At 52.3% G+C, this 24923-nt stretch overlaps 1 protein-coding gene across 2 annotated transcripts in view; it reads left to right on the top strand.

The window, feature by feature from the left end:
• SMG5 (SMG5, nonsense mediated mRNA decay factor) overlaps positions 1–22529 on the top strand; it is a 31090-nt gene extending 8561 nt beyond the window's left edge. For both annotated transcript variants that reach the window (XM_027699119.1, XM_027699121.1), the window contains 18 exons: positions 1514–1603; positions 2847–2936; positions 3833–3911; positions 4503–4628; positions 5075–5143; positions 6986–7194; positions 7324–7461; positions 8613–9314; positions 12463–12632; positions 12913–12988; positions 13790–13965; positions 14309–14467; positions 14687–14746; positions 15577–15736; positions 16074–16164; positions 16775–16849; positions 17570–17708; positions 18101–22529. In XM_027699119.1, coding sequence (XP_027554920.1) covers positions 1514–1603; positions 2847–2936; positions 3833–3911; positions 4503–4628; positions 5075–5143; positions 6986–7194; positions 7324–7461; positions 8613–9314; positions 12463–12632; positions 12913–12988; positions 13790–13965; positions 14309–14467; positions 14687–14746; positions 15577–15736; positions 16074–16164; positions 16775–16849; positions 17570–17708; positions 18101–18184 — 2693 coding nt within the window. In that variant the 3' untranslated portion in view covers positions 18185–22529. The remainder of the gene's footprint in view (positions 1–1513; positions 1604–2846; positions 2937–3832; positions 3912–4502; positions 4629–5074; positions 5144–6985; positions 7195–7323; positions 7462–8612; positions 9315–12462; positions 12633–12912; positions 12989–13789; positions 13966–14308; positions 14468–14686; positions 14747–15576; positions 15737–16073; positions 16165–16774; positions 16850–17569; positions 17709–18100) is intronic.
• The last annotated feature ends 2394 nt before the right edge of the window (positions 22530–24923 follow it).

The raw sequence follows: 24923 nt of genomic DNA, 5'->3' as shown, positions 1-24923 counted from the left end.
GGGGGAGGCAGAGTGAGGACTGGATCAGTCTTAAAAATCTTCTTTGGGATTCCTGCATGAGGGAACTTTCTCCTCCAGAAGGTGGGAGTCTTTGGCAGCAGGAGGACTGAACGCAGCCTCAGCCTGTGCTGCCGGTGCCCGGTGGCCGCTCTCTGGGGAGGAGGCGCAGGCGCAGCAGCCTTTGCCTCCTGATCTCTGGCCGAGCTGTGGCCACGCTGGCTGGGTGGAGGTGGGACATGCCCTTCCCAGGAACTGAGTCACGTTTGATGACTTCAGTTAGTTCAGATCAGCTGGCTGCAGCCTTCCCCTGTTGCTTTTGACACTTTCCACTGCCTGAACTGCCTTTTCTTTGTAAGTTTAGTATAGAATAGACAAGGCTATTTCAGTTGGAAGGGATCTACAACAATTGTCCAGTCTAACTGCCTGAGCAACTCAGGGCTGACCAGGAGTTAAAGCATGTTGTCAGGGACATTGTCCAATGCCTCTTAAACACTGACAGGGCTAGGGCATCAACCAGCTCTCTAGGAAGCCCATTCCAGGGTGTGACCACCCTCTTGGTAAAGAGAGGCTTCCTTATGTTCAGTCTAAACCTTTCTTGATGCAGCTTTGAACCATTCCCATGCATCCTATCGTTGGATGCCAGGGAGAAGAGACTGACACCTTCACCTCTTCAGGAAGCTCCAGAGAGTGATGAGGTCTCTCCCAGCCTCTTCTTCTCCAACCTAGAGAAGCCTGGAGCTGATGGCCACTCCTCCCAGGGTGTGCCTTTCAGCCCTGTCACCAGCTTGATTCCCTTCTGGATGCAAAGGCAGCATTGTCCAGAGGCAGTTCTCTCTAACTGACTCCAGCTGCCCTGTCCACAGCACAGATTTCTGTCCTGATTTTTCCTTCTTTTACTTCTCTTTTGGTTGGCCAGTGCTAAGTCTAGATCTTGGTCTTAAGACAATGAATTTATTTCCATCTTCAGTGTTGGGAAGGGTCTGTCCCCGTTGTGTGCTGCTGCCCAGTGCCAGTGCACAGAGTTTGTTTGGCTTCCAGGGATATGTGCCCGCTCCCATCCAAAGGCCTCATTAGCCATGCTAATGAAATCAACCTTAGTAGCTTGTGTTCAGTCCTGTATTGACATGATCATATGATCCTGTAGACAGGAATTGGCCTTTGTCCTCTCATCTGAGGGCAGATGGAGCCAGGTCTCTGCAGCAGACCTTGTAGACAAGGTGACATCATTTATTTCTGTGACTGTTGGTGATGTGGTCACACACACCACTCCGGTCAGCAGGGTGTCCAAGGCAGGTGGGTGAGCAGCAGTGTCTGTGAGTATTTTCTGTGTTTATTTTCCACATTTTGGCAACAAGAGTGACCCACTGCTGCTTTATAAGATGCCACAGGCAGCAGTCAGCAGTGGGGTCTGACTGTGGGGGCTTTGGTTTGGGTGTCTTGGGCAGAGGCTTGGGTGGCTCCTGTGTCTTCCCAGCAGCCTCCACCCAGTGCTGTGATTTCATGTTTACTGTAGGCTGCAAGAAGCCCGTGTCTGCGTCGGAGAAGGAGATGGAGTGGGCGCAGATGGCGTGTCACCGATGTCTGGTTTACCTGGGAGATCTGGGTAAGAACAGCATCGCCCCTCAGGGCAGCCTTTGAAACAGGAAAGAGATGGTGCCTGTACCATGCAAGGCCGTCACTGTTAGGCACCAGTTGAGGTTACTTGCAGATTCTGTTTCCCTCTGACCCCTTTGTCACAGACTGGGATAAGCTGAAATCCTCATGGCTGAACTTTGCTTTTGGGCAGGTAGATGAGAGTTTGTTGCTGATAACCAGCTGTGAGTGTGTAAAAATTGAAACCTTTTCTTTTATTTACGTGGTTTGGACAGTGTAAAGGAAACTCAAAGCAAGTTGACTGCTCAGTTCTGACTTGCCTTATGGAGCCACTGCCATCAGCACCAGTGGGACAGAAAATCAGATTTAAGCAATATTGTGTATCAGTCCAGAGTTTTGCTACTGCAAAGCCCCAGGTTCTTTGTCATTGTGCCTGGCTGTGTGTCATGCTTTCTATAGCAGGCATGTCTGTCCCACAGTGACACCCTCCTGAAGTGTGTGGTAAGTGTGTCAGCTTCTTGATTGTGAACATGTGGGAGTGAGCATGTACTGTGTGGAAAGCAGCTCTTGAAAGTGCTGCATGGGTACGTGTGTCTGACACTCTGGAGCCTCCAAGCTGGTGAAAGCTGTTTGGGATTATTGTTGTGCGTGAATCAGCCTGAAAATGGCATTGCAAATAAATGTCTTCTGGGATAGTAAGAATGACTTACCTGAGTGGTGGGAGAGAAACATGCTCACCTCTTCACAGTGCTGTCACCTAAGGTTTCCAAAATGCCTATGTTTTTCAAAAAACAGAAAAAAAAAATTTAATAAAGTCCAGTCTAGCCACAGCCAGATATTTTATTAAGTCAGCTGACTTGACTTAGATTTCACACTCTGCTGTAGTAGAGTATAGTCTGAGGTATTGGAAAGTAGAGCACAACTCTGAGTTACTTCAAGGACAGATGAATAACACATGGAGCAGAACATCTTCGCTTTGCTCACGTGCTGCTGCAAGTGCGGAGGGCCCCCCCCGGAAGGGGCAGAGCTTGTGGTGTGTGGTGTGAGCAGGTACAAAAAACTTCAGACAGGCCTGGCCAACCCTGTGTGTTGTTGTGTTTGCCAAGAGCAGTTCTTTGATGGATTTGTTGACTTGGCCAGTATGTCAATTACTGTCATGTCTTTAATCTGTAGGGAAACTGTGCTGCGCTGCAGTGGGGAAGAGCAGGCGCTGCCTTCGGGTTTCTGATGTGCGGTGTGTGGTTTCCTTTCAGCTCGCTACCAGAATGAGCTGGCAGGTGTGGACACGGAGCTGCTGGCGGAGCGGTTTTACTATCAAGCCCTTTCTGTTGCACCACAAATTGGTGAGTGACTTACCATGAATTTTTAGTTGTTAAAACCGTGTTGCCGCAACCTGAAAACAATGTGGTACTGCACCGGTCAGGTTTATGTCCTGCAGCTGGGAGAAGAGTGGTTTTATCCTTTGGCTAGGATTGCTTCCTTTGAGAACCTCTCTTGCTGGCAAATCAAAGAGAGGAGTTAAAGCCAGGGTGCTTCTTGTCAGTGACTTCACCTTACTCATCTGAGAACCTCCGAGAAGCTCAGACTTCCCTGAGTGTGGTAACATTGTGCCTGTCAACTGAGGGCAGATCCAGCTCTCCACTGCCAGGAGCAGAGCATTATTGGTCACGTCCCACGTTTTACACCTGCAAAAAAAATCTCTTGTGCTGTTTCCTCCTTCAGAAGTGCCTCCTTCTGGGAACACATTGGCACCGGAGTAGAAGGCCTGTCTTTACCTTAAAGTATGCATTTCCAGCCAAGTGTTCTTTCCGTGCTGTCTTTGTGGAGTTCTCACTGAGCTGTTTTGATAGGCTGGTCTCAAATAAGTGACAAAAATTTCTGCACCACAGTAAGCTGGAGCAGAGCTCTCAGATGCTGATAAGGTGATGTCTGTGTTGAGAAATACGGAGTCAAGGCTGTGGCATTGTTAATACAGAGGAGGAGGCATTGTTTGCTCTGCTCTCTTATGTAGATAACTGGCAGAAGGTGGGGAGTATCTAAAAGCTCTGTAAAACAGAAAACAAAACCTGGATGGCAGAAGGATTGAGTAGTCCAGACCTTTGTACTGCAGCTTTACTACTGTTTGTGTCTCCTGGCTTTCTTCCTGTGTGGAAACGTAGTGAGGGGGAAAGGATCTACTTTTCATCAGGGCTATTGGAGAATTCCATGTGAATTCCATTGCCCTTCTCCTTCCTGACAGGAATGCCCTTCAACCAGCTGGGGACATTGGCAGGCAGCAAATACTACAATGTGGAAGCAACCTACTGCTACTTACGCTGGTGAGTGCCCGTGGGTCTGGGTGTCCTGGGCTGTGGAGCAGTGTGCAGTGGTGCTGCCGCGGCAGATCCCGGATCCTCTTTGCCTTCACTTTGGACTTGGGACTGTTTTCAGCAGATGAATTACGGGGGAAGGGAAGGAGATGGGTTTAGTTCACCCTTGAGCAGGGCTGGTAATGAGAGCAAGCCTCAGTCAAACCAAACCATCGTCCTGGTCACTAAACTTCTGTGCAGGGCTGCACCCAGAGGGCTTCACCCGAGCCCTCTCCTGAGCTGGAGAGCCAGGCAGGAAGGGGTGTGGAGGTACTGAGGGAGGCACCCTGCCAAGTGAGGTGGGTGGAATTCAGTTACCTGAACCTGGCCTGAAGGCACCGATTTCAGGTGTGTAAGCAGGACAGGTGGGAGCTGTGGGGCAGCTAAAGTCGGGTTTGCAGCTGTCAGTGGGAGTCAAGTTGCCCAGTGTGTGCCGACAGCAGCACTTGGTACCTGTCCTTATGCCTCAATGCCTGAGTAACTTGCTAGTGAGTTAAAGACATGAAATGTGAGCAGCCTTGTAGCAAAGTAACTTCTGCTGTGTCCTCTTTTGTGTCTCAGCATCCAGTCTGAAGTGTCCTTCGAAGGTGCCTATGGGAACCTGAAGCGGCTGTATGACAAAGCAGCCAAGATGTATCACCAGCTGAAGAAATGTGAAACCAGGAAGTTGTCTCCAAGCAAGAAACGGTAAGAAGGGAAAGAAAAGGAGAGGGTTGCAGGCTGAGGGTTTGCAGTGCCACCAGTGTCATCCTCTGGGTTGAGAGTAGTGTCTTTGTGGGAAGTGGAACCAGTAGATGGGCCATTCAATGCGGTGACTGCTCCCAGAATTTCAAGAGCCCCACTCTAGATCCCATTCTCGATGTCTCAGGTCATAATTTCAGGAAAAAAGCTAAATGCCAGGTTTAGTTTGAGATGAGAGATTTTTTCACTCTCCCCTGGAGTTGGGGCCTGTTTATAAGGGTTGGGGCATATTGATGAAAGTTGGCAGTGTATAAACTGTCTTCTTTCCCTCCACTTTCATCAGAATGCAGCTTTCAGTTGGGACCTGATTTACCTGTTAACAGAGCTCTGTGAGACCAGCCCATCTCTGACGAGGCACTTGCTTTACAGTGTTTTCTCTTCCATCTCTTTAGAGGCAAAGACATTAAGAGGTTGCTGGTGAGCTTCATGTACCTGCAGAGTCTTTTGCAGCCAAAGAGCAGGTAAGGTTATGGCAGATTACATCTTCTGTTGATAACTGACAGTAGCAGGCACTTGGAATTGTTATTCCCTGTCAGATAATGGTGCCTGTGCTGAGGCTTTCTGCCAAAAGGTCCAAGACTTTAGACTATTTGTACAGGGTAGGCTGCAATACCAAAGGGTTGATTACTTTGTCTAAATCGAGCCAGCACTCAGTAAGTGTTGAACTCCTGAGCCTCTCAGCTGTCTCTGTGCTGTACTGTGCCTTTGGTGTTTGCTTACCTTGTGCAGTCATCAAATGCTTTTTCCTGGCAAGCCCTGGATTTGGGCTGATGGGACAGCAAAGAGTCACCATCCACACATGTGCAGGGCTGTTCACTGCACTTGGAAATCTGTAACCAAACACCTTGTTCAAAGAAACAAACAGCAAAACCTGGTTGTGTTAGAATAAATGGGAAGCTATGTGATTTTTGGTTTTTTTGGTTTTTTTTCTTGGATTTTCTCTGACTCTGCTGGAGGTTTTCAGGTGATTGTAAATTAACCTCTAACTGCTTGAAATAGAGCAGGTGTTTTAAAGAGCTTAGACAAAGGCTGCACCTAAACTCATTGTGGAATGGTTTAGGTTCAAAGGGACCCTGTGGGGGTCCAGTTCTCCTCCAGAGCAGTGTTCACTGTGCAGGTAGATACACATGTGAAGTCAGATGAGGTTGCTCAGAGCCTCATCCTGCTGAGTTTTGACTGGATCCAAGGACAGAGATCCCACACCTCTCTGGTCCCCTTTTCAGTGTTTGACCACCTTCACCACGGAATTTTTTTCTCCTTGCATCTAGTCTCATATTCCTTTTCTGCAGTGTGTACCCATCACATCCCTTCCTTTTGTTGTACACCACTGAGGAGAGTCTTTCTTGGTCCTCTGTAATCACCTCTTTGGCATCTGGAAACAGAAGACAGTCCCCCTGAGCCTTCTGTCCTTCAGGCTGAACAAACTTGATTCTCTTTGCCTCTTCTCATACATCATGTTCTCTGTTCCTCTGCTGGAGATAGTCCAGTTTGTTAGTGTCTATTTTTTTTGGTGGGGTTTTTTGTCCTGGGGATCCCAAGACTGGATGCAGTGCTCCAGATGCCACCTCATAAGTGCCAAATAGAGAGGGAGAACACTTCCTCACCCTGCTGGCTCTGCCCTTGCTCATGCAGCCCAGTGTAGGATTGGCTTTCCAACCTTGACTTATACCGTGGTGGGACTACAAGGCTCCTTTAATATCCACTTAATATGTATTTAGCACATAAGAAAATTGGAAATTACTTCAATTTCCCAAGGACGATTCCCCCTGAAAAGGACTTGTTGGAAGTTCTGCTGGCGGGTTTGTTTTGTAACTAGGAGGCCCCCATAGCCTGTTGGACTGATCCTGTGGATGCTTCCTTTGAGGGAGGGAATAGCTACAGAGGATTTTGGAATATTCTTGCGGGACTGCAAGTTCGAGTCATAGGAGGAGGAAAAGCTGAGTCCTGTGTGTACAGTGTAACACTTTCACTGAGCAGAGCGTCTGGAACTTTTTGCTCCCTTTAGCATTGAAGTGCCTAATGGCCACTGCTGAGCCCTCATGGGAAAAGTCATCTGGTTTCTGGTGACCCATCTCTAGTTCTCATTTGTCTTCAATTTAGCAGCTTTGGAGAGGAAAGTATAATCTGATTAATGTCACTTGCTTCCCATAGCTGTTGTTGACTGCAGTATATTCTCTGGTGCTTCATCCTGCCTGGTGCTAAAGCACAGCATAACTGCTAGTTTTGGTTCAGTTTCTGTGCAGACATTGCCAGAAGCATGCGTCTTGAGGAATAATTCTTGTTTATTTTTAACTCTTGTTAAGCTCTCTGGATTCTGAGCTGACGTCTCTCTGCCAGTCTGTGCTGGAGGATTTCAACCTGTGCTTGTTCTACCTGCCCTCTTCTCCTAACCTGGGCTCAAGTAGTGAAGATGAAGAAGAATATGAGAGTGGCTACTCCTTCCTTCCTGATCTCCTGATCTTTCGCATGGTCATCATCTGCCTTATGAGTGTTCACAGCCTCAAGAGGGCAGGTAACCAGTGCTTTAATGGAAATTTCATGATGAACATGCAGTACTGCAGTTAGGCTGGAGATGCTGTGTGAACTGGTGTTTGTGCTGTGGCCTAGTGCTCACCTCCTCCACCTCACTGTCTGGTTGCAGGTTCCAAGCAGTACAGCGCAGCCATTGCCTTCACGCTGGCCCTCTTCTCTCACCTGATAAATCACGTCAATATTCGCCTCCAGGCAGAGCTAGAAGAAGGGGAAAATCCCGTCCCAGCCTTTCAGAGTGATGGCACAGGTAAGAGAACGGGCGTGGCAGCAGCTGGGTCTCCCCCGTTGCCTGTAGGGCTGGCTGTTCCTTTCCTAATTTTCTGGGCATGGGTTTGGTAGTGTAGTGCCTAAGTGAGGGTAGAGGTGTCTTGATCTTCGACTGCTGGGCTGGAATCCCCAAAGCTGGATGATCTGCTGAGCAGTCTCCATTTGGATGCTCTTTGTGAGTATCAGAATCATCACAGGATGGACATGTTGCTTTCCTTGTAAGGAGTTTGCTTTCTGTGTTTCTTGGCAGCTCATTCATCACCTATTTACCCCAGTCTGAGACTTTATTTTCTGTCTCTCTGTTTACTGTTCTTTACTGGCCTTTTTCCTCCTCCACTGAGGAGATGATCTTGGGTGGAAGTCCTGGGCTGGGGTAGGCAAAGGGGGGCTGGGGTAGGCAAAGGGGGGCTGGGGTAGGCAAAGGGGGGCTGGGGTAGGCAGAAGGGGGGCTGGAGTAGGCAGAAGGGGGGCTGGGGTAGGCAGAAGGGGGGCTGGGGTAGGCAGAAGGGGGCTGAGGGAGGCAGAGGAGGGCTGAGGGAGACAGGCCCTCTCAGCATACCTCAGCTCTGCTCAGGCAAGGGCAGCTCTTGAGTTTCTGGGGAATCCCATTGAGCAGAGAATAAAACTGTTTCCCCTGCGAACATTCTGTTTGCAATACCTCACTGAAGGCAGGGTGAGAGGGTTCCTGGTAAAAGCAACAATGAACGACCCCTCCCCTGCAGGTTTTGAAGCTGTCAGGGTGACTCAGGGTTGCTGGAAAGGCTGGGAGAATGTTGGTCAAGGAAGGGATTGGGTCAGGTCATTGCCTTGTTTGGGGGGTTGCTCTGACTGTAGAAAGCTGGGGAGGAGAGTTAGGATTCATCTGTGTTTGGTGTTGGTTTAGCAGCATTCAGCACTAAGGCTGCCTGGTAACGGAGCAGCACAGCTTGGGCAGTAGGAATCATGGCTTCCCAGGGCTTCCCAGGTGCCTTTAGAAAGTGAGTAGCTCTTCTGGGGTTGCCACTGCTTGTTCTGACACTGATGGAAGTGGTGGCTGAATTTTGCAGCCCTGGTGCCCCAGGCTCAGGGCTGGCAAGCAGCAGCCTGTGGGAAGCATTGTGACTTTAACTTGTGTTCTCCTTATAAATGCAGATGATCAGGAGTCACGGGAGCCTGTGAACTCAATTGAGAAGGAAGCTGAAGCTGAGTTGGCCAATCATCAGCCCAGCGAGGAACAGCGGAAGAACGACTGCAAGAAAAGCAAGAAATACTCTCGGCTCTCCTGCCTGCGCCGCCGCCGCCACCCCCAGAAAGCGGATGAGAGCGACCTGAGCGAGGGCTTTGACTCTGATTCCAGCCAGGGCTCCATCAAGGGCAGCGATGGCTCAGAGAGTGGCTCAGAGAAGAGTGATGAGGAAGCAGAAGCTGCTTTTGATGTGGAGACAGACTCTGACATGAACAGCCAAGAGTCTCGGTCTGACTTGGAGGACATGGAGGATGAGCCGGGTGAGGAGGGAAGCGGCCGAGGCAAAAGTGGGCCCAAAGAGGCCTTAAAAAACTGTGTGGATGGCAGTGGGCTGGGGGACTCCAAGAGCCCAAGCATCTCTAAAATTGAGGCAGCAGATCCAGCAGTCAATGGGCCAGCTTCCCTGAGCACTAACGATGCAAGCATAGCCAGTAACCTGCAGGCCATGTCCACCCAGCTGTTCCAGACCAAACGCTGCTTTCGCTTGGCCCCCACGTTCAGCAACATCCTCCTGAAACCCAACAGTGAACCCCCTGCCTTGAAGGACGGGATAGAGAGCAAGCCATGTGTCAACGGAGATCTGGAGAAGCCCAGCTTGGCAGAGCAAGGTAAGGGCCTAGTTATTGCAGTTTTAAGTAGAGAACTGCATGTTGTGGCAGTCTGTTTGCTAAATTCACCTTTTCTTATGGTGGGAGCTCTCCTTTGGCCAGGTTTGGAAAACAAGGTTGCCCAAGTAATGGGCAGGCCGTGGGTTAGGCATTCCCTGAAGGAGGAGCTTTACTTTTACTGCCCAACATCCAGGAATATGGGCACTGAGCAGAGGCAACACCTGCAGCCAGCCAGGATTACCAGAATAGCTTCGGCTCCACAGACTAAACACTGAGCAGCTCAGATAATTACAAGGTCATAGGCTGGTTTGTTTGGAAAGGACTGCAAAGGACTTGTTTGGAAAGTTCATCTCATTCCACGCCCCTGCCACAGGCAGGGATGCCTTCCACTAGACTGTGTTGCTCCAAGCCCTGTCCAGCTTGGCCTTGAACACTTCCAGGGATGGGGCAACCACAGCTTCTCTTGGCAACCTGTGCCAGGGCCTCACCACCCTCACAGGGAAGAATTTCTTCCGAGTACCTCATCTGAATTTACCCTCCTTCAGCTTAAAGCCATTTCCCCTTGCCCTGTTCAGGCCCTTGTCCAAAGTCCCTCTCCATCCCTCTTGGAGCCCCTTTAGGCATTGGAAGGGGCTCTAAGGTCTCCCCGGAGCCTTCTCTTTTCCAGCTGAACACCCCCAGCTCTCCCAGCCTGTCTCCAGAGCAGAGGGGCTCCAGACCTTAGAGCATCTCTGTGGCCTCCTCTGGACCTGCTCCAGCAGCTTCACATCCTTCCTGTGCTGGGGGCCGCAGAGCTGGAGTCACCACTGCAGGGGGGGGATCTCACCTCAGCAGAGCAGAGGGGCAGAATTTCCCCCCTCAAGTGCTGCCCGCACTGTGGGGATGAGCCCAGCACAGCGTTGGCTTTCTGGGCTCCCAGTGCACGTGGCTGGGTCATGTTGAGCTTCTTGTCAACCCACACCCCCAAGTCCTTCTCTTCTGGGCTGTTCTCCATCCATTCTCCCTCAGCCTGTGTTTCTGGGGGGTTGCTCCAAGGCATGTGCAGTACTTGCCCTTGGCCTCGCTGAACCACCTGGGGTTGGCACAGACCCAGCTCTCCAACCTGTCCAGGTCCCTGTGGTGCCGTCCCTTCCCCCCAGCCTGTGACCCCACCACACAACTCAGTGTTGTTGGCAAACTGGCTGAGAGTGCACTTGATCTCACCATCCATGTCACCAACAAAGATGTTAAGAAGTGCTGGTCCCAGTCCTGACTCCTGAGGATGCCACTCATCACTGCTCTACACTTGGACATCAAGCCATTGGCTGCAGCTCTTTGTTACATCCAGCCAATTCCTTGTCCACCAAGTGGTCCATCCATCAAATCCATATCTCTCCAGTTTAGAGACAAAGGTGTCATGAGGGACAGTGCCAAATGCTCTGCACAAATCCAGTTAGATGATGTCAGTTGCTCTTCCCTCATCCCCCACTGCTGTAACCCCATTATAGAAGGCCACTAAATTTGTCAGGCACGATTTGCCTTGGTGAAACCATGCTGGCTCCAGAGGATAATTCCAGCAGGTTTTAAGGATTGGAATTATCTTCCTTTTTCCCATGTGAAATCTCTAATCAGACACTTACTAGGGTCTCTGGTGACAGACAGTGCAGATGCAGGGGAGGAAGTTCTCCATGAGATGACAGCTTATCAACCTTGCAAAGCTCTCATAGGAGTTTATGTGTAAGATGGGACCTGGGTGCATGTGAGAGGTGTCGGGGTCCTCCCTGTGACCCCCTGAAAGTGCCTCACCAAGTGTCCCAGGCTGAACTCTCTGGAGATGCACAGCAGGTGGAGCTGCCATATCTCCATTACCACTGAACTAAAGACCAAGTGATGCTCTGGGCAAAAGCAGCTGGAAAGGGAGATCTGGTGCACTACAGGGAATTGTTTGTATTTCAGATGAAACCACATGGACCTGTTCAGTCTTGTTTGTCATTCCTTCTAGCTTTCCTGGAGCAAGGAAACATTCTGCAGCCTGTTGCCAAATCCATCTGGCCTGCAGCACTGGCAGGATTCAGGCTTTTCCTGGGCCAGAATTTGAAGGGGCAGTATTAGATCATGTCAATGTTGACTGGCTCCCAGCATTGCTTCATGGACACATGAAAGAGGTGGGGGGTAAAGGAAGAAACAAACAGGTTTTGATCTGTTTAACCCTTTTCCTCAGTGGGTTATCCAGATGTTGCAGCTCCAGGAACTGTGACCACAATACCTTTACAGATGTAGAAAATGAGAGGTGGAATGAGTTCACTAACCCTTGGGGTTTTTTTAGATTTGAGCTCTTCTCGGCTGTGCTGTTTCCAAACTGGTGTTTTGTGGTGTAGTGCTGTCAGGAATGGGTTCTAAATAAATCACCAACTCCCTTGTGATTCCAAAGGTTTATGGAATGCCCGTTGCTGTGTTAATAGGCAGCAATGGCAGCTCTTGAAATAAGGGGCTGTAGCAAAATATAATGTTGATTCCCACTTAGACCTCAGGTGTGTCACGTGTGATTCCACTGGCAATGGCTTTGAGATCCTCAGCTCTGGAGAGTTACAGGATTGCAAAGAATATATTCAGTATTTAAAATTCCCCAGACCTGGGTCATAGGACAGCCCTGCCATTTCCTTCCCTTGCGTGGCCCAAAGGTGGGAACGTGCTGGACTCATGGCCATCACTGGCTCTGTTCCCTGCAGGAACTGCCCTGCTCCTTGTGCAGGCTGTGTGCTGCCCTGCTCCTTGTGCAGGCTGTGTGCTGCCCTGCTCCTTGTGCAGGCTGTGTGCTGCCCTGCTCCTTGTGCAGGCTGTGTGCTGCCCTGCTCCTCGTGCAGGCTGTGTGCTGCCCTGCTCTGTCAGCAAGTCTCTCGGAGGCTGCTGCAGGGATTAAGGCATTTGTCAGACCTTCACAGGGAGATCTTAGTCCTCTTCTCCCAAGGAAGATGAAAATGCAGGAGTGATACATTCTGGTAACAGCACAGAGGACTATGGTGGAAAAGGGACTGGTTTTGTGAGGGTGTGTGGAGGCACCAGGTAGTTCAACACAACTCTACCAGCTCAGCACTGTTCTGACACCATCAGGGCTTGGCATCTCAGGGGGTTTAACCCCTGCCATCCTGCACTTCCCTTTGTTTTCCAGATGATGTGTCTGACTCCGAGGAAAGCATTTCAAGTAACAAATCCTGCAGGAATGAGCGATCCCTTCAGGAGAAGCTGGAGATCGTGACCAACGAGGGGCTGCTGCTCACTGTCAAGGTGTTCCTGGACTGGCTGAGGACAAACACAGACCTCATCATCATGTGTGCTCAGGTGGGGATGGTGTCAGGGCTCCCTCCAAGGCTGTGTCTGGTCAGCTCCCCTGGACTGGGATGTGGAGGGCAGGTTGCAGCCACAGCCCCAGTCCCAGACAGAGGGTGATGTTACATCCCCCACCAGCTGAATTAAGCTCACCTGGACTTAAGAAGGGTAGTGAGGTTCACTCTTCATAAAGCATTCTGTGGGCTGTGAGTGCTGGAAGGCTCAAGCAGCCTGGTTGTTGTGTACATCAGTCCTGACATTTTCTGTGGCCTTTTGTGTTCTTTTCCTGCAGAGCTCCCAGAGCCTGTGGAACAGGCTGTCTGTGCTCCTGAACCTTCTGCCTTCTGCTGCAGACCTGCAGGAATCAGGTACTGGAGAAGGAAATGGCAATGTCATGTTTCACCAAGCCTAGTCCCCAGTGATTCCCAGGGTGTGTGGGAGATCCCGGGGGACATATTTCCAAGGAGCATTTTTTTTAAGAACAATGGCAAACAACACATGCACGTGTTGTTTTTTTTGTTAAAACACCATTCCAGTTAACTACTATCCCATAGACTTTAGAGTCATAAAATCATGGAATATCCTGAGCTGGAAGGGAGGCCCCCCAGGGTTATCAAGTCCAACTCCTGGCCCTGACAGGACAACCCCAAAAATCACACACAGAAAACACATTATATATGGCTGACAATATGCTGAAACACTGACACCAGCGTGTGAAAATCCATGTGTGGCCAGCAGGAGTGAAATTCACTGCCAGGAGCAGAAGTAAGGCTGTGATTTTGTCATGGCAACCCTGGAAAATAGTTTTGGAGCTCCAGCTGCTCGTGATGTGCCCTGTGCTTCTTTGCCCTGTGCCCTGTGGTTCTTCTGCCTGAAGAACCCTGTGGTTCACAAGAAGCAAAGTTTAAACAGGGATGTTCATCTGTTGGAAGGAGGGAGAAAGCTATCCCTCCAAATGGGAGAATTCCTGGAGTCACTCAGCAAGCTGTTTGGGGCAGTTGCTCCTTATGTTTTGGGTGGCCTTTTGGTTCCTCCTTGAGCAGGTGCTCACAGGATGTGTGCTATTAACACCTCTGCCAGTGACCGTTACAGATCATGTGCCTTAAAGCAGTTTTCCTCTTTGTCCCCTTACCTGATGTTTTGTTCTCCTTCCCGTCCCTCCTCTTCAGGGCTGGCCCTGTGTGATGAAGTCAAGGACATCCTGAGTGAGGCTGAGCTCCCAGACCTGAAGGCCAACCTCCTGCTCCCAGAAGATGTGGCCCTGCGCAATCTCCCCCCTCTGAAAAATGCACACAGGAGGTTTAACTTTGAGCAGGACCGGCCCATTTTCTCAGCAGTTGAGGAGGTGAGTTGGGATAAATCCTGGAAAAAAATCAGACCTGGATTGTTGTTTTATGTAGTTCCTTTTCCCAGCACTGAGGGCCTGAGCAGAGGTTTAGGATGGGACTGCTGATGTTTCCTGAGGCTGTCTTGGGTTGGGGAAGCCCAGACTAGTGGCGCTCCTGAGCACTCTGGCCAGCTGTCAGCTTTCCTGCTGCCCCCTCCTGCAGTCTCTGACTTGAGATCAGAAACATCCATCAGAATTAGCAGTATAATAGCAGTTCCTTCCTTTTCCAAAAGTGTGAGCTGTGGGTCAGAGCTGGCTCAGGCTGCAGCCCTGGGCACTGACTGCCTGTTCTTCCTTGCAGTCTGTCGTGCGGATCTGCTGCATTCGGAGCTTCGGTCACTTCATTACCCACCTCCAGGGCAGCATCCTGCAGTTCAACTCGGAGCTTGGGATCTTCATCAGCATAGCACAGTCGGACCAAGACAACTTGCTGCACCAGGCCCAGGCCCAGTTTCACATGGTGAGTTGGCAGAGGTGGATGAATTTTCTGTGCTTGGCACAGTTTCTTTTAGGTTACTATTAGGTTGTAACTGTAATCGCAGATCTTTGGGGGGAGATGACTGTTCTGCTCCTTAAACCTACTTTGGTGTCCCCTTTTCACCCTGGTTTTGGAAGTGTGTGCTAATGTCAGCTGGTGTGTTTCCTGCTAACTGATGTGGAAGTTTGGTTTTGCAACTAGGCTGCAGAGGAAGCTCGTCGGAACAGGCTCATGAGAGACATGGCTCAGCTTCGACTGCAGGTAGGAGATGCTGGTTCCAGCCTGAAAACCAGCAGGGTAGTGGCTGGAATGTCAGAAACTGGGAAGGGAAGGGGGAACTCTCTGCTCCCATCCCACACAGAGGCAGTAAGTCCATTCTGCATAGACTGAACTATAGCATATCTCAAGTTGGAAGGAACCCATTAGGATCATGGAGTCCAATTCCCTGCTCCTCACAGGGCTACCTAAAACTAAATGGAATGCCCAAGAGCATTGTCCAGGCACTCGTTGAGCTCTGGCAGACTTGGTGTCATGACCACTGCCTTGGGGAGTACGTTCCAGAGACCAACCACCCTCTGGGGGAAGAAAGTTTTCCTAATGTCCAGCCTAAACTGTTCCCCTGATGCAGCAACAAAACTGCAAATGGAATAAACCGTTTCCTCATGTCCCATTGCTGGTCATGGGAAAGAGGAAATCAGCACCTCCCTGTCGCTAACCCCTATAGGACAGGGTAGGCTGTGGTGGGGGATCACCCTCAGCCTTCTCTGCTCCAAGCTGAGCAGGCTGAGTAACCTCAGTGGCTCAAGCTTTCACCATCCTGGTCATTCTCCTCTGGACACTCCCTAATAGTTCAATGTCCTTCTTATATTGAGGTGCCCAAAACTGCTCCCAGTACTCGAGGTGGGGCCGTGCTGGGGCAGTGCAGAGTGGGACTGTCATCTCTCACTGACCCTCTGCTGCATCCAGCCCTCTGCTCCTTGTGCTGGGAGGTTGGAAGGGCCCGATGGAGCTTTGCAGGGCGAGTCTTGCCCTGTTTGATGGTTTGTTTCAGCATAAATATGAAGCCAGTGTCTCTGCATCTGTGTTTTCAGCTGGAGGTGTCTCAGCTGGAGGGGAGTCTCCAGCAGCCCAAGGCACAGTCAGCCATGTCTCCTTACCTTGTCCCGGACACCCAGGCCCTTTGCCAGCACCTGGCCCTTGTCAAGCAGCTGGCCACCAGCGGGAGGTTCATAATCATCATCCCTCGCACAGGTATGGGGACTCCACAGCAGGGAACTGTGGCTGCCTGCCCCGTCTCCTCTGGGCTGGGAGCAGACCCCCAGGGGCCCGGGCAGTGGCTTTCCCTCCTCCTTGACTTCGGCTGGAGGAGCTGCAACACCATTTCCAAACACGTGTTTGGAATCCAACAGAGTGTGTTGGAGAACAGCTAGGGGGAAAGAGGTCCTCTTCCCCCTCTGCCTGCAGCCATGGCTGCTGTGCACCAGAGAGAGTTCTGTGGAATGGGGAATACTTGACACCTGTGGATTAGTTTGCAGAAGTAGAACTGTAAGCAAGATGGTTTTCTTTCTTTTTTTTTCTTTTTTGTTAGTTATCGATGGCTTAGACTTCCTGAAAAAGGAGAACGCCGGAGCTCGGGACAGCATCCGGTACCTGGAGGCAGAGTTTAAAAAGGGAAACAGGTGAGAGGGGGAGAGGGATGTGATCTGCCCTTTCTTTTGGAATGAGTGGGATTTGAGGTGGAAGAAGATGTCAGTGGTGGGAGCAGGCTGTGCATCCCTTGGAGCAGAGCGAGGAGTGGGTCGAGGGAAAGCCAAGCTTCAGGAACAGGAAGGTGGTGAAGTAGCAGATTTGGCACCTGGTTCTCCAGATGTGCTGGCAGTTGTTGCTTAACTGTGAAGTGCAGCTGCTTCTGAGGAATGGGGGAGTTGCATCTCTGTCGCTGTGTGAACCAGAGCAGTGCCCTTTGCCACTGCACTGGGAGCGCTGGTAGAGCTGGACTGTGCCTCGGTGCTCTGCAGAAGCACAAAGAGCTGTGAGGACAAACTGCATCTTTGAGGCCCATGTTGGGGCTGGTGGGCTTTGAGACGTGATGCTGCGAGCAGGGATGATGGTGGGGCAGGGAGGTGATCAAAGGGATTCACAGGGGATTCCTTAGGCAGGCCTTTGGGTGTTATTTGGATTGGTAATAGCCAGTAAAAGGCCCTGAAGCACCTGGAGCTGCTGTGGGGCACTGACTTTGGTCTGTGTGATGGTCTCCATGTGAGCTCAGAGACTCTGCTCTCTCCTTAGGTACATTCGTTGCCAGAAGGATGTTGGGAAGAGCTTTGAGAGGCATAAATTGAAGAGACAAGATTTAGATGCCTGGTAAGATTTCAGCATCTGGAGGTGTCCGAGCCTGGTTCCCAGCAGACAGGTGGCTTTGGGGAGAGGTGTTAGCACTGGAACCCATTATAGAACTTGGTCTATGTGAGTGTAGTGGGTTTACCCCACCTGGACACACTAAAGCCACTCTCTCACTCCCCTCTGCAACTGGACAGAGGAGAGAAAATATAACAAAAGATTCATGAGTTGAGATAAAGACCGGGAGAGATCACTTATAATCACTGTCACGGGCAAAACAGACTCAAAGTGGTGATATTCGTTAAATTTATTACTGACAGAATCAGAGCAGGAGAATGAGAAGTAAAATAAATCTTAAAAACATCTTCCCCCCACCCCACCCTCCTTCCAAATTCTACCTCCTCCCTGCCCAGCAGCACAGGGAGGTGAGGAGTTGGGGTCACAGTTACTTGTTGTTTCTGCCCCTGCGGCGGGTCCGTCCTGGAGCCAGCTGGCGTTGGCTCTGCTGGACATGGGGGAAGCTTCTGGCAGCTTCTCACAGGAGCCACCCCTGTAGACCCCCATAACCAAAGCCTGGCCACACAAACCCAATACAGCGAGTAATGATGAAATTCCCTGAGATTAGGGACATCCATCTGCATGTCTCACACCGAGTGCTTTTGCTCAGAAGGGTCTCAGAAAAGTCCTTCCCAAGCAGATGTGATCTTCCCACTGACCTTCCCCTCTGGTTTTCTTTTCTGGTAGGAATCTCTATAAAATACTGGACAGCTGCAAACAACTGACAGTGTCCCAAGGGAGTGGAGAGGACGACACCACGGGAATGGTCACCATCATCACAGGCTTCCAGCTGGAGGACCCAAGCACATTTTCGGTGCCCATGCAGGTCAGTAGCTCTTTCCTGGCTGAGCTGAGCTATTCTGCTTCCTAGCAAGGGTAAAATATGATGGATTGACAAGATTTTTTTTTTTTTAGAATGTTTTCTGCCTTGGCTAATAACTTCCCTGGGTTTCCCAAAGTTAGATTGTAAGTTGGGATTCCCTTTTCCTTGAAAGTTCCTTGATTTGTCATGCTCTCATGGTACAGAGTATCTGGGAAGAGGTGAGAGAATTGAATTTCATGTCTGTGCAAGCCTCTTGTGCCAGAGCAACGAGAATTGGGAGGATTGGGCCTTCCAGCCATGCCAGGCTGCTGGAGAGTCCCCAGTTTGGGAACAGCAGTTGTCTTGACAGGGCAAGATAAAAAATAACTGCCTGTTTTGTCTGTGTTTGCTTGCAGTCTGCCATCCAGGCAGCCGCCAATGCCAGCGTAGAAATAAAAAATGTTCTGGAGTTCTACAAGCAGTGGAAAGAGATGGGCTGATGGTCAGAAAGGCATCGGGTTGGTGAACCTTTCTCTCCCCCTCTCGGAACGTGCAGCGTCTGAACGAAGGAAACAACAATCTGGGCGACACTTAGACACGAAGAAGCAGCAGCAGCAGCAACAGTAACAAACATACCTACCCAAACGAATTAAAAAACAAAAAAAATCCAATGTGGGCACGCACAGACACCCTCCACCTGCATCCCGACCAGACGGCTGCACAGCTCCGATGGCGCCAACTGCTCTGAGAGAGGCCCCTCGGCACCGCCGGGGCAGAGCTCTGCCCTTCTCCCAGTCGGCAGAGATGGGCGAGAGACGGGCAGTCCTTCATCCCCCTCCTTCCTCCCAAAGCTTGCTTGGCCAGCGGAAACAGGCCGGTGGTTCAGAGCGTGGACTTGACTTCAGCGAAACCAAACCAGCGTGGCGGGAACGGAGCCCTCCGGCTTGGGAAAGAAGATCCAAAGAGTGTTTTGCTCTCGTTTGGCAATCTGGGGACAGGAAAGCGGATAGTCTTTTTTTTTTTCTTTTTTTTCCCCCCTCCTTTGAATTAATTATTTTTCAAGGGGTTTTTTTCCTTTTAATTCTTAGGTTTTATATATATAAATAATATTAAAAAAAAACAGGAAAAAGAGGATTTCCCTTGGGGTTCTGGATACTCTTCCAGTGTCAGAGAGAAAAGGAAACAATTATGCTATTTAAAAGGGGGGGAAAGCTCTTAATATAATTTTTTTTGTCTTAGAACAAGCATATTTATTTCCTTTGCCAGTCCCTAATGGAGCGGGCTCAGTGCAAAGGGATGTGGGCCTGCAAGGAGGGAGCAGCCCCATGGTGCACATCTGCACATCCCCACTCTCCCTACGAGCCACACACTTCATGAGCAACATGAGCTTGGCTGTGGTGCTCCAGGGAGGCCACAGGACTCTCTGCCTCTATCCCCAGTCTCTCCCACTTTGCTTCCAGCATTAGACCTCGGAGGAAAGGAGGAATCCAGCAGAGTGGCTGGAAGAGAGAGAAGAGCCGGGTGGGATTTAAACACCGATAAGGCTCAACCACTTGGCTTGAGCACTGCAACCCTGAGATGGAGGGGACGTCTCCAAAGAACCCAACACCTCTTTTTTTGTCTTTTCTTTTTTCCCCCCTTTTTTTCCCTGAATCTTGCAATGGGGTGTGGAGGAGGAAGGAGGATCTCAAAAGCCATTATCTTCTGCTGGTTGTTCGACGCACCACTGCTGCTATGTCATGCTAGAGAGGGCAGCAGGGCTGGAGCATTTGTGTCCCCCCTCTTCGTGTCCCTCAGGGCTGGCAGAGGCAGTGCCATGACCACCACTGCCCAGGAGGACCAAGCTCATGCACCATTCTGTGCTTTTTGCATCCCAGACCGGAGGGATGATGCTACCTGGACAGATGCTAGAAGAGCTGGTTCCCCAGATGACCCGTGAGGGACCTCACAGACCTGCATCCCAACAGCATCTAACGCAGCCTGTGTCTGACACGTCGTCACTCACCGGCGCTCGGACGTGAAGTGGCGGGTTCCTCACAGGGCAGTGGGAGAGGGGCTGGGTGACCTCTTTGTGCTCCCTCTGCCTCCGTGTGCCCATGGAACAGACGTCTCCATCCACATGAACCAGCAGCAGCTATGCAAGTACAAACCACTGGAGTCTTCTACCTGTGTGTGTGTTCTCACACGAGCCAGCCAGAAGCTGCTACAGCCGGGGCGTAACACGGGAAGGCAAGTCACATCCTCCAGTCTGTGTGGGCTCTGAGCACGGTGTGTTGTACTGCAAGGGCAGGATGTTCCTTGTTTTCAGGTAAAAACTAAGAATACCAGCACAAGTCCCAGAGGATTCATTTCTTTTCCAGTTCCAGCTCCTTTGCAACACAGCAGAGGGAAATGCCAAGCTCCACAGTTCAGCTGGATCCATCTCTGGAGGCTGACAGGCGGGGGTGGAGGAGGGACAGGGGTTTCCCTACAGGATTTTCCCTTTTGCAGCTCTTCCTGAAACAAAGTGCTTTACTTGGCTAAGCCAAGGAAAGGACATATGCCGGACAGCAGGTCAAGGACTCTGGCTCACCTTGGACGTTCTTGGAGATCTGAGATGGGCTGTGAAACTCGCAGTCACTCTTCCCTCCAGTGGTGTTGTTTGTGTAGCTCATTATTTCTGTTTGATGGGGTGGGAAAAGAGAAGAGAATCACCTTGTGGGACGTGGTGGAAAGCAGAGGCATCACCCTCTGTGCCTCAGCTGATGTGCAGAGTGCTGCTCTTGTGGTGAAACACTCCTTGTCTGGTGGGGGCCTGGCTCGGGGCCATGGTGGGCTCTGCTTTTTCCTGCTGATGGGGAACTCCCCTGATCCTGAGCACAGCAGAGCCATCTGGGAGTCAGCTGGGGCTGAGCCTGACTGTGTGTGTCTCCTGAGAGCCCTCACCGTCCTCCCCCGGCCGCGCTTGGGGTTGGTGAAGAGCAGCTGCAATCAGAGCAGCGAGGAGCTGGGGGTGCTGCTCAGCTTCCTTCCAGGCTGGTCATTCCCTTGGTCCCAGCTGGATCTGGAGGGGAGGGAAGGGCAGTGCAGGCAAGCAGCAGCCCAGAGGGAATCCCTGTCTGACTGGTGGCAAATGTCTCAGTTTGTGCATCTCCCAGAGCTGTGCAGGGTGGGAGCTGGGAGCCAAGTGCCGTGGGGTCAGGGGCTGGGGCTGGAGCCTGGGGCTGGCACAGTGTCCTGGGTCACCAAGGCCTCGTTTGGGCACAGGACACGGTTTAAGAACAAAAGTAAATAAATTCAATTTCTATAACCAGAGTTTGTGGAGCTACTGTGAGCCCATGCGGGGCCACATGGCGAAAGCAGAGGCTGCCCTTAGTAACTGCTCTTGTTCCCTGAGGGGTTGGTTTAATATTCCCTGAGGTTTTGTACATCTGGAGGGGAGGAAGAGGCCTTTGCCCTGCAATGGGGAATCCTGACTGCCCTGTGGCACCTTCCACCCTGGGCTACATGGGGAGGGATCATGACCTTCTAAAAGGGCACCTGAAGGGTCCCTGTGCCACCCTCCTCTCCAGAGTGCATGGCTGTGGTTGAGGACCTGGTGAATGGTTTTGGGATGCATGTTCCCACTCAGATACATGGAGCTGAAAAAACGGGAGACTCCAAAGCTCTGGAGCAGTGTGGCTGCAAAGCGGCCTTAGGGGGATGGGGATGGGGTCCTCTGGCACACGTGGTCTTCTGGGGGGGCTCAATGTGTCATCTTTAGGGTTGGGGTAAAGGAAGGCACTTCTCAGCCCCCATCCCAGTGCTTGGGATGAGCTGGAGTTTCCTCCCTGGGGATAAATCGAACAGATCTGCTCTGTCCGAGGGCCTGTGCCTGTTTGCTCGTTCTGGGATTTGGTGCATCATCCCCACCCCAACAGGGCCCCGAGCTGGCGGTGCTGTCCCTGCCCTGGGCTGGTGGTCACTGATGCAGAGCAAACGGGACGGTCTGTGGGAGGCTCCATGTATCCTGTGGCTCCTGTTTGCTGTGCTGGGGTCTCCCTCAGACACCCCCCAGCCTGTGCATCCCAGCCAGAGCCGTGAGCTGCCTCACCACGAGAGCATCGGGCAGGATGGAGACTGTGCAGGCGCTGCCACAGCTCATCCCTGCAGTGCTGCTCCTGCACTGACTCCAGGCTTGCCCAGACCAGATCCAAGCCAGTTCCGTAGCACCCGCTGTGCTGGGAGGAAGGGCAAATGGAAAAAACATCTTGTGGGCCAAAGCCAAGGGTTTTCATGTGTTTTTGTGTGTTTCTTGGGTTTGGTTTTCTCTTTGTTACCACCCAGTTGAGCTGTTGGGGGTTTTTGGGGTGACCCCATGCTGGGAGGACGTGGGTCTGTGGTGGCTGAGGCTGCTGGGCTGTCCTCACACCAGGGTGGACACGGCCACTGGTGCTCGTTGGGCTTCTGCTCTGTGGTTTCATGGGCTGTTTGGAGCAACTCATCCTTCTGCTCCCATCCTTGCTGGGCTTGAGGCCACCTGCAGTGCCTCGGGTTTTCTCTTGCATCTTCAGTTTAGGATTCTTTTCCTTGTTGGCACGTGGCAGCGCTGGCCCGACCAGCCGGGGTGGGGACAGGGCGAGCTGGCACAGGGGCTGTGTCACTGGCCCTGCCACTGGCAGCGAGAAGACTGTTGGTTCAAGGCAAGGGACAATCACCTCTCCTCAGCCCTCCTGTGGCACACGGGCCTGCAGAGCCAGGGGGTTTTGTTCTCGCTGGGGGACGAGGGGGCGCAGGGCCCAACTGGGTGAGGAGGGGCTGGGGCTCGCAGCATGTGACAGTGGTCCGAACACATTGACTGGCTTAATAAAATATGAGATGTTTGTACCTCGTATCCTGTGGTCCTTCCCACACCATCCTGCCTTTCCTGTGCAGCCCCAGAGCCGGCTGCGTTCTCTGTCTCAGAATCTGCCCTCAAACATGTGCTTTGCTGACCAAACTTTCTGCTTTTCAGGAAAAAAAAAAATGCAGGTGGATCCTTCCTTGTCCTTCTGATGGAAATAGCATTTCCATTGCTGTCTCTGCAGTTTGGGATGAGTTCACCCTCTTTCCAGGACTCCACATGCTGCTGCCACAGGAGCACCTCCGATCCCAGCAGAAGAACCCGCTGTGGCTCACTGGGCGCCCTCGCAGCTTGGTTTTCACAGGGGAGGGAGGGAAGTGTAAATTTTTAAAATATGTAACTTTTTGGTGTCCATTCTAGGCACTGGGCACAGGGTGGGCTGGGATCACCGCATGCTGGTAACAAGGGAAGCTGGAGAATGTTCTGTAGGGAGAAAAGAAAATGAATGGGTGTTCCCTTCCCTGTATTCATTCTGACTCACCAGCAGAGCTCCCTGATTTGCTCTACTAGTGGGAAGCACCGAGCCAGGCACCGGCATAATTCCCTCTCCCTCTCCGGTTCTTTGGAGGCTGCCAGCGGTGGGAAGCTCAGAGAGGGGGGGTTGTGAAAAGGCAAATCGGCTTCAGTCCCCAGTGAGGGAATGGGCTGTGGGTGAGACGTGCCCTGTGTCCCAACACCGCCCTGGCACAAAGGGACTGTCACTGCCGGCTCCATCCCCTCCAGCGGGGCTGGGAACATCTCTTCCAGCTCGGGAGGACTGTGCCAAGAGGCCACCAGCATTCCTGGCCCTGTAAAGGCTGTGGATGTGCTGCCGGCCCCAGGCCAAACCCTGAGCCTTCGTCATCAGTCCCTGCAGGCAGCGTGTTGCTGCAGGGGTACCATGGGTGGGAGTTTGTCCCGTGCCCTTTGCACGGGAATGGACTGAGGATGAAACTGAAACAGGAAAAGGCCACAACACTGGTCAGGGGCTGGGACTCCTGGTCCTGCTCGTCGGGGAGCTGAGTCCTCAGGGACCCCCAGGAGCTGCCATCTCTCCAGCCTCACTCACAGCCCATTCCCCTCTCTCTCTGTGCCTCCACTTCCCCCTTCCCTTGGCAAGATGTGTCATTCCCCTGCCCTGAACCCTGCCTGGGTTTGCTGTGCTTATGCAGGTTATTTTGGAGGGACTGTTCAGCACCAGGGTCTGCGTCCTGGCATGGAGACCCCCAAACCCTCCCACAGGCCTCCTGCCAACACCACTGGGGACCCGCGGCTTCCCCTCGGCCGGGGCTGCTGGAGCAGCAGAGACCTGCTGGTGTGGACTGGCCGCCGAGTCCCGGGCAGGCACAGGGTGGATTCGAGCTGCTCATGCTGTGCCCAGCACCCAACACAAGCCCTCCGGGGGTCAGTAAATCCCCGAGGATGGGGACTTGGAAGGCACTGATCCCGCTTTCAGCTCAGCCCTCCGCCCTCCGCCCCCCGAGCGGCAGCTCCGTCCAGCTGCGGTGCGGAGCCTCTGCTGGCATCACCCCCATGGACTGAGCCAGAGCCGCCACCAGCCCTCCTGCTGCTGCCAGGCCAGTTCTGTTTCCCCAGACTTTTGATTTTTCCACTTCTCCCCTCCCAGGTCTCCTCTGGTGGGACCCAGCTGGGTGTTTATGAGAGTCCCTGCGTGGACCTGCACTCGGCTCCGTCACCTGCCCCGGCTCTCCCAGTTCGGTGGCGATTTAAGATCCGGTGGCCGGAGCCACTTTGCAATGGCCCTTCCAGCGGTGGAGGTTCCCCCGCCCTCATCCAAGCCCCGCAGCACATCGGGGGTAACTCCCTCTGCACGGTGAGGGGTCCTGTCTCCAGGGTATTTGAGTGGGCTCATCTCTGCCATGGTGGCCTTGCCCTAAGGCTGCGTCTGCCCGGGACAGTCCCAGGGCTGGGAGCCTCCGCGGGGATGAGGCAGGATCTGGCTCTTTCCTGCAGCCCACCCGACAGCTGCCGGCACCCACCCATGGCCCCACCATGCTCCCCCTATCCTGGGCCTGAGATCTTGATCCTGCCTAGCCCGCGGCTCTCTGAAAGAGTCAGAGAGTGGACTTTGCTGGGCACAACCCTGGAAAAAAGCCGGGAGCCTTCTAGGGCGTGTCCGTCCTGGCTCCTGCAGCCCCGAGCCCTGATCCCTCCCTGCCCTAAGCACCGCGGCCCCGGGATGCTGCTGGTAAAGCTGCCTCAGATCTTCAGGGTCCACAAAGTGTGGCTGGGGGAAGGGGCTCTGCCGCCAGGATTCTTTCCCCAGTTCCCTCGTTTGAGGTGGGAAATCATCCGGACTCCCTACACAGCCTCGCTCCAGCTGGGAGATACTCCCAGCCCACCCTGCCTCAGTTTCCTCACCCACCCTAACCCCACAG

The sequence above is a fragment of the Neopelma chrysocephalum genome, unplaced genomic scaffold (genome assembly GCF_003984885.1).
Source record: "Neopelma chrysocephalum unplaced genomic scaffold, ASM398488v2 Primary Assembly neopelma1_137, whole genome shotgun sequence".
NCBI lineage: Eukaryota > Metazoa > Chordata > Aves > Passeriformes > Pipridae > Neopelma > Neopelma chrysocephalum.
Note: the sequence above shows the minus strand (reverse complement) of the source record. Positions and strands in the feature narration are given on the sequence as shown.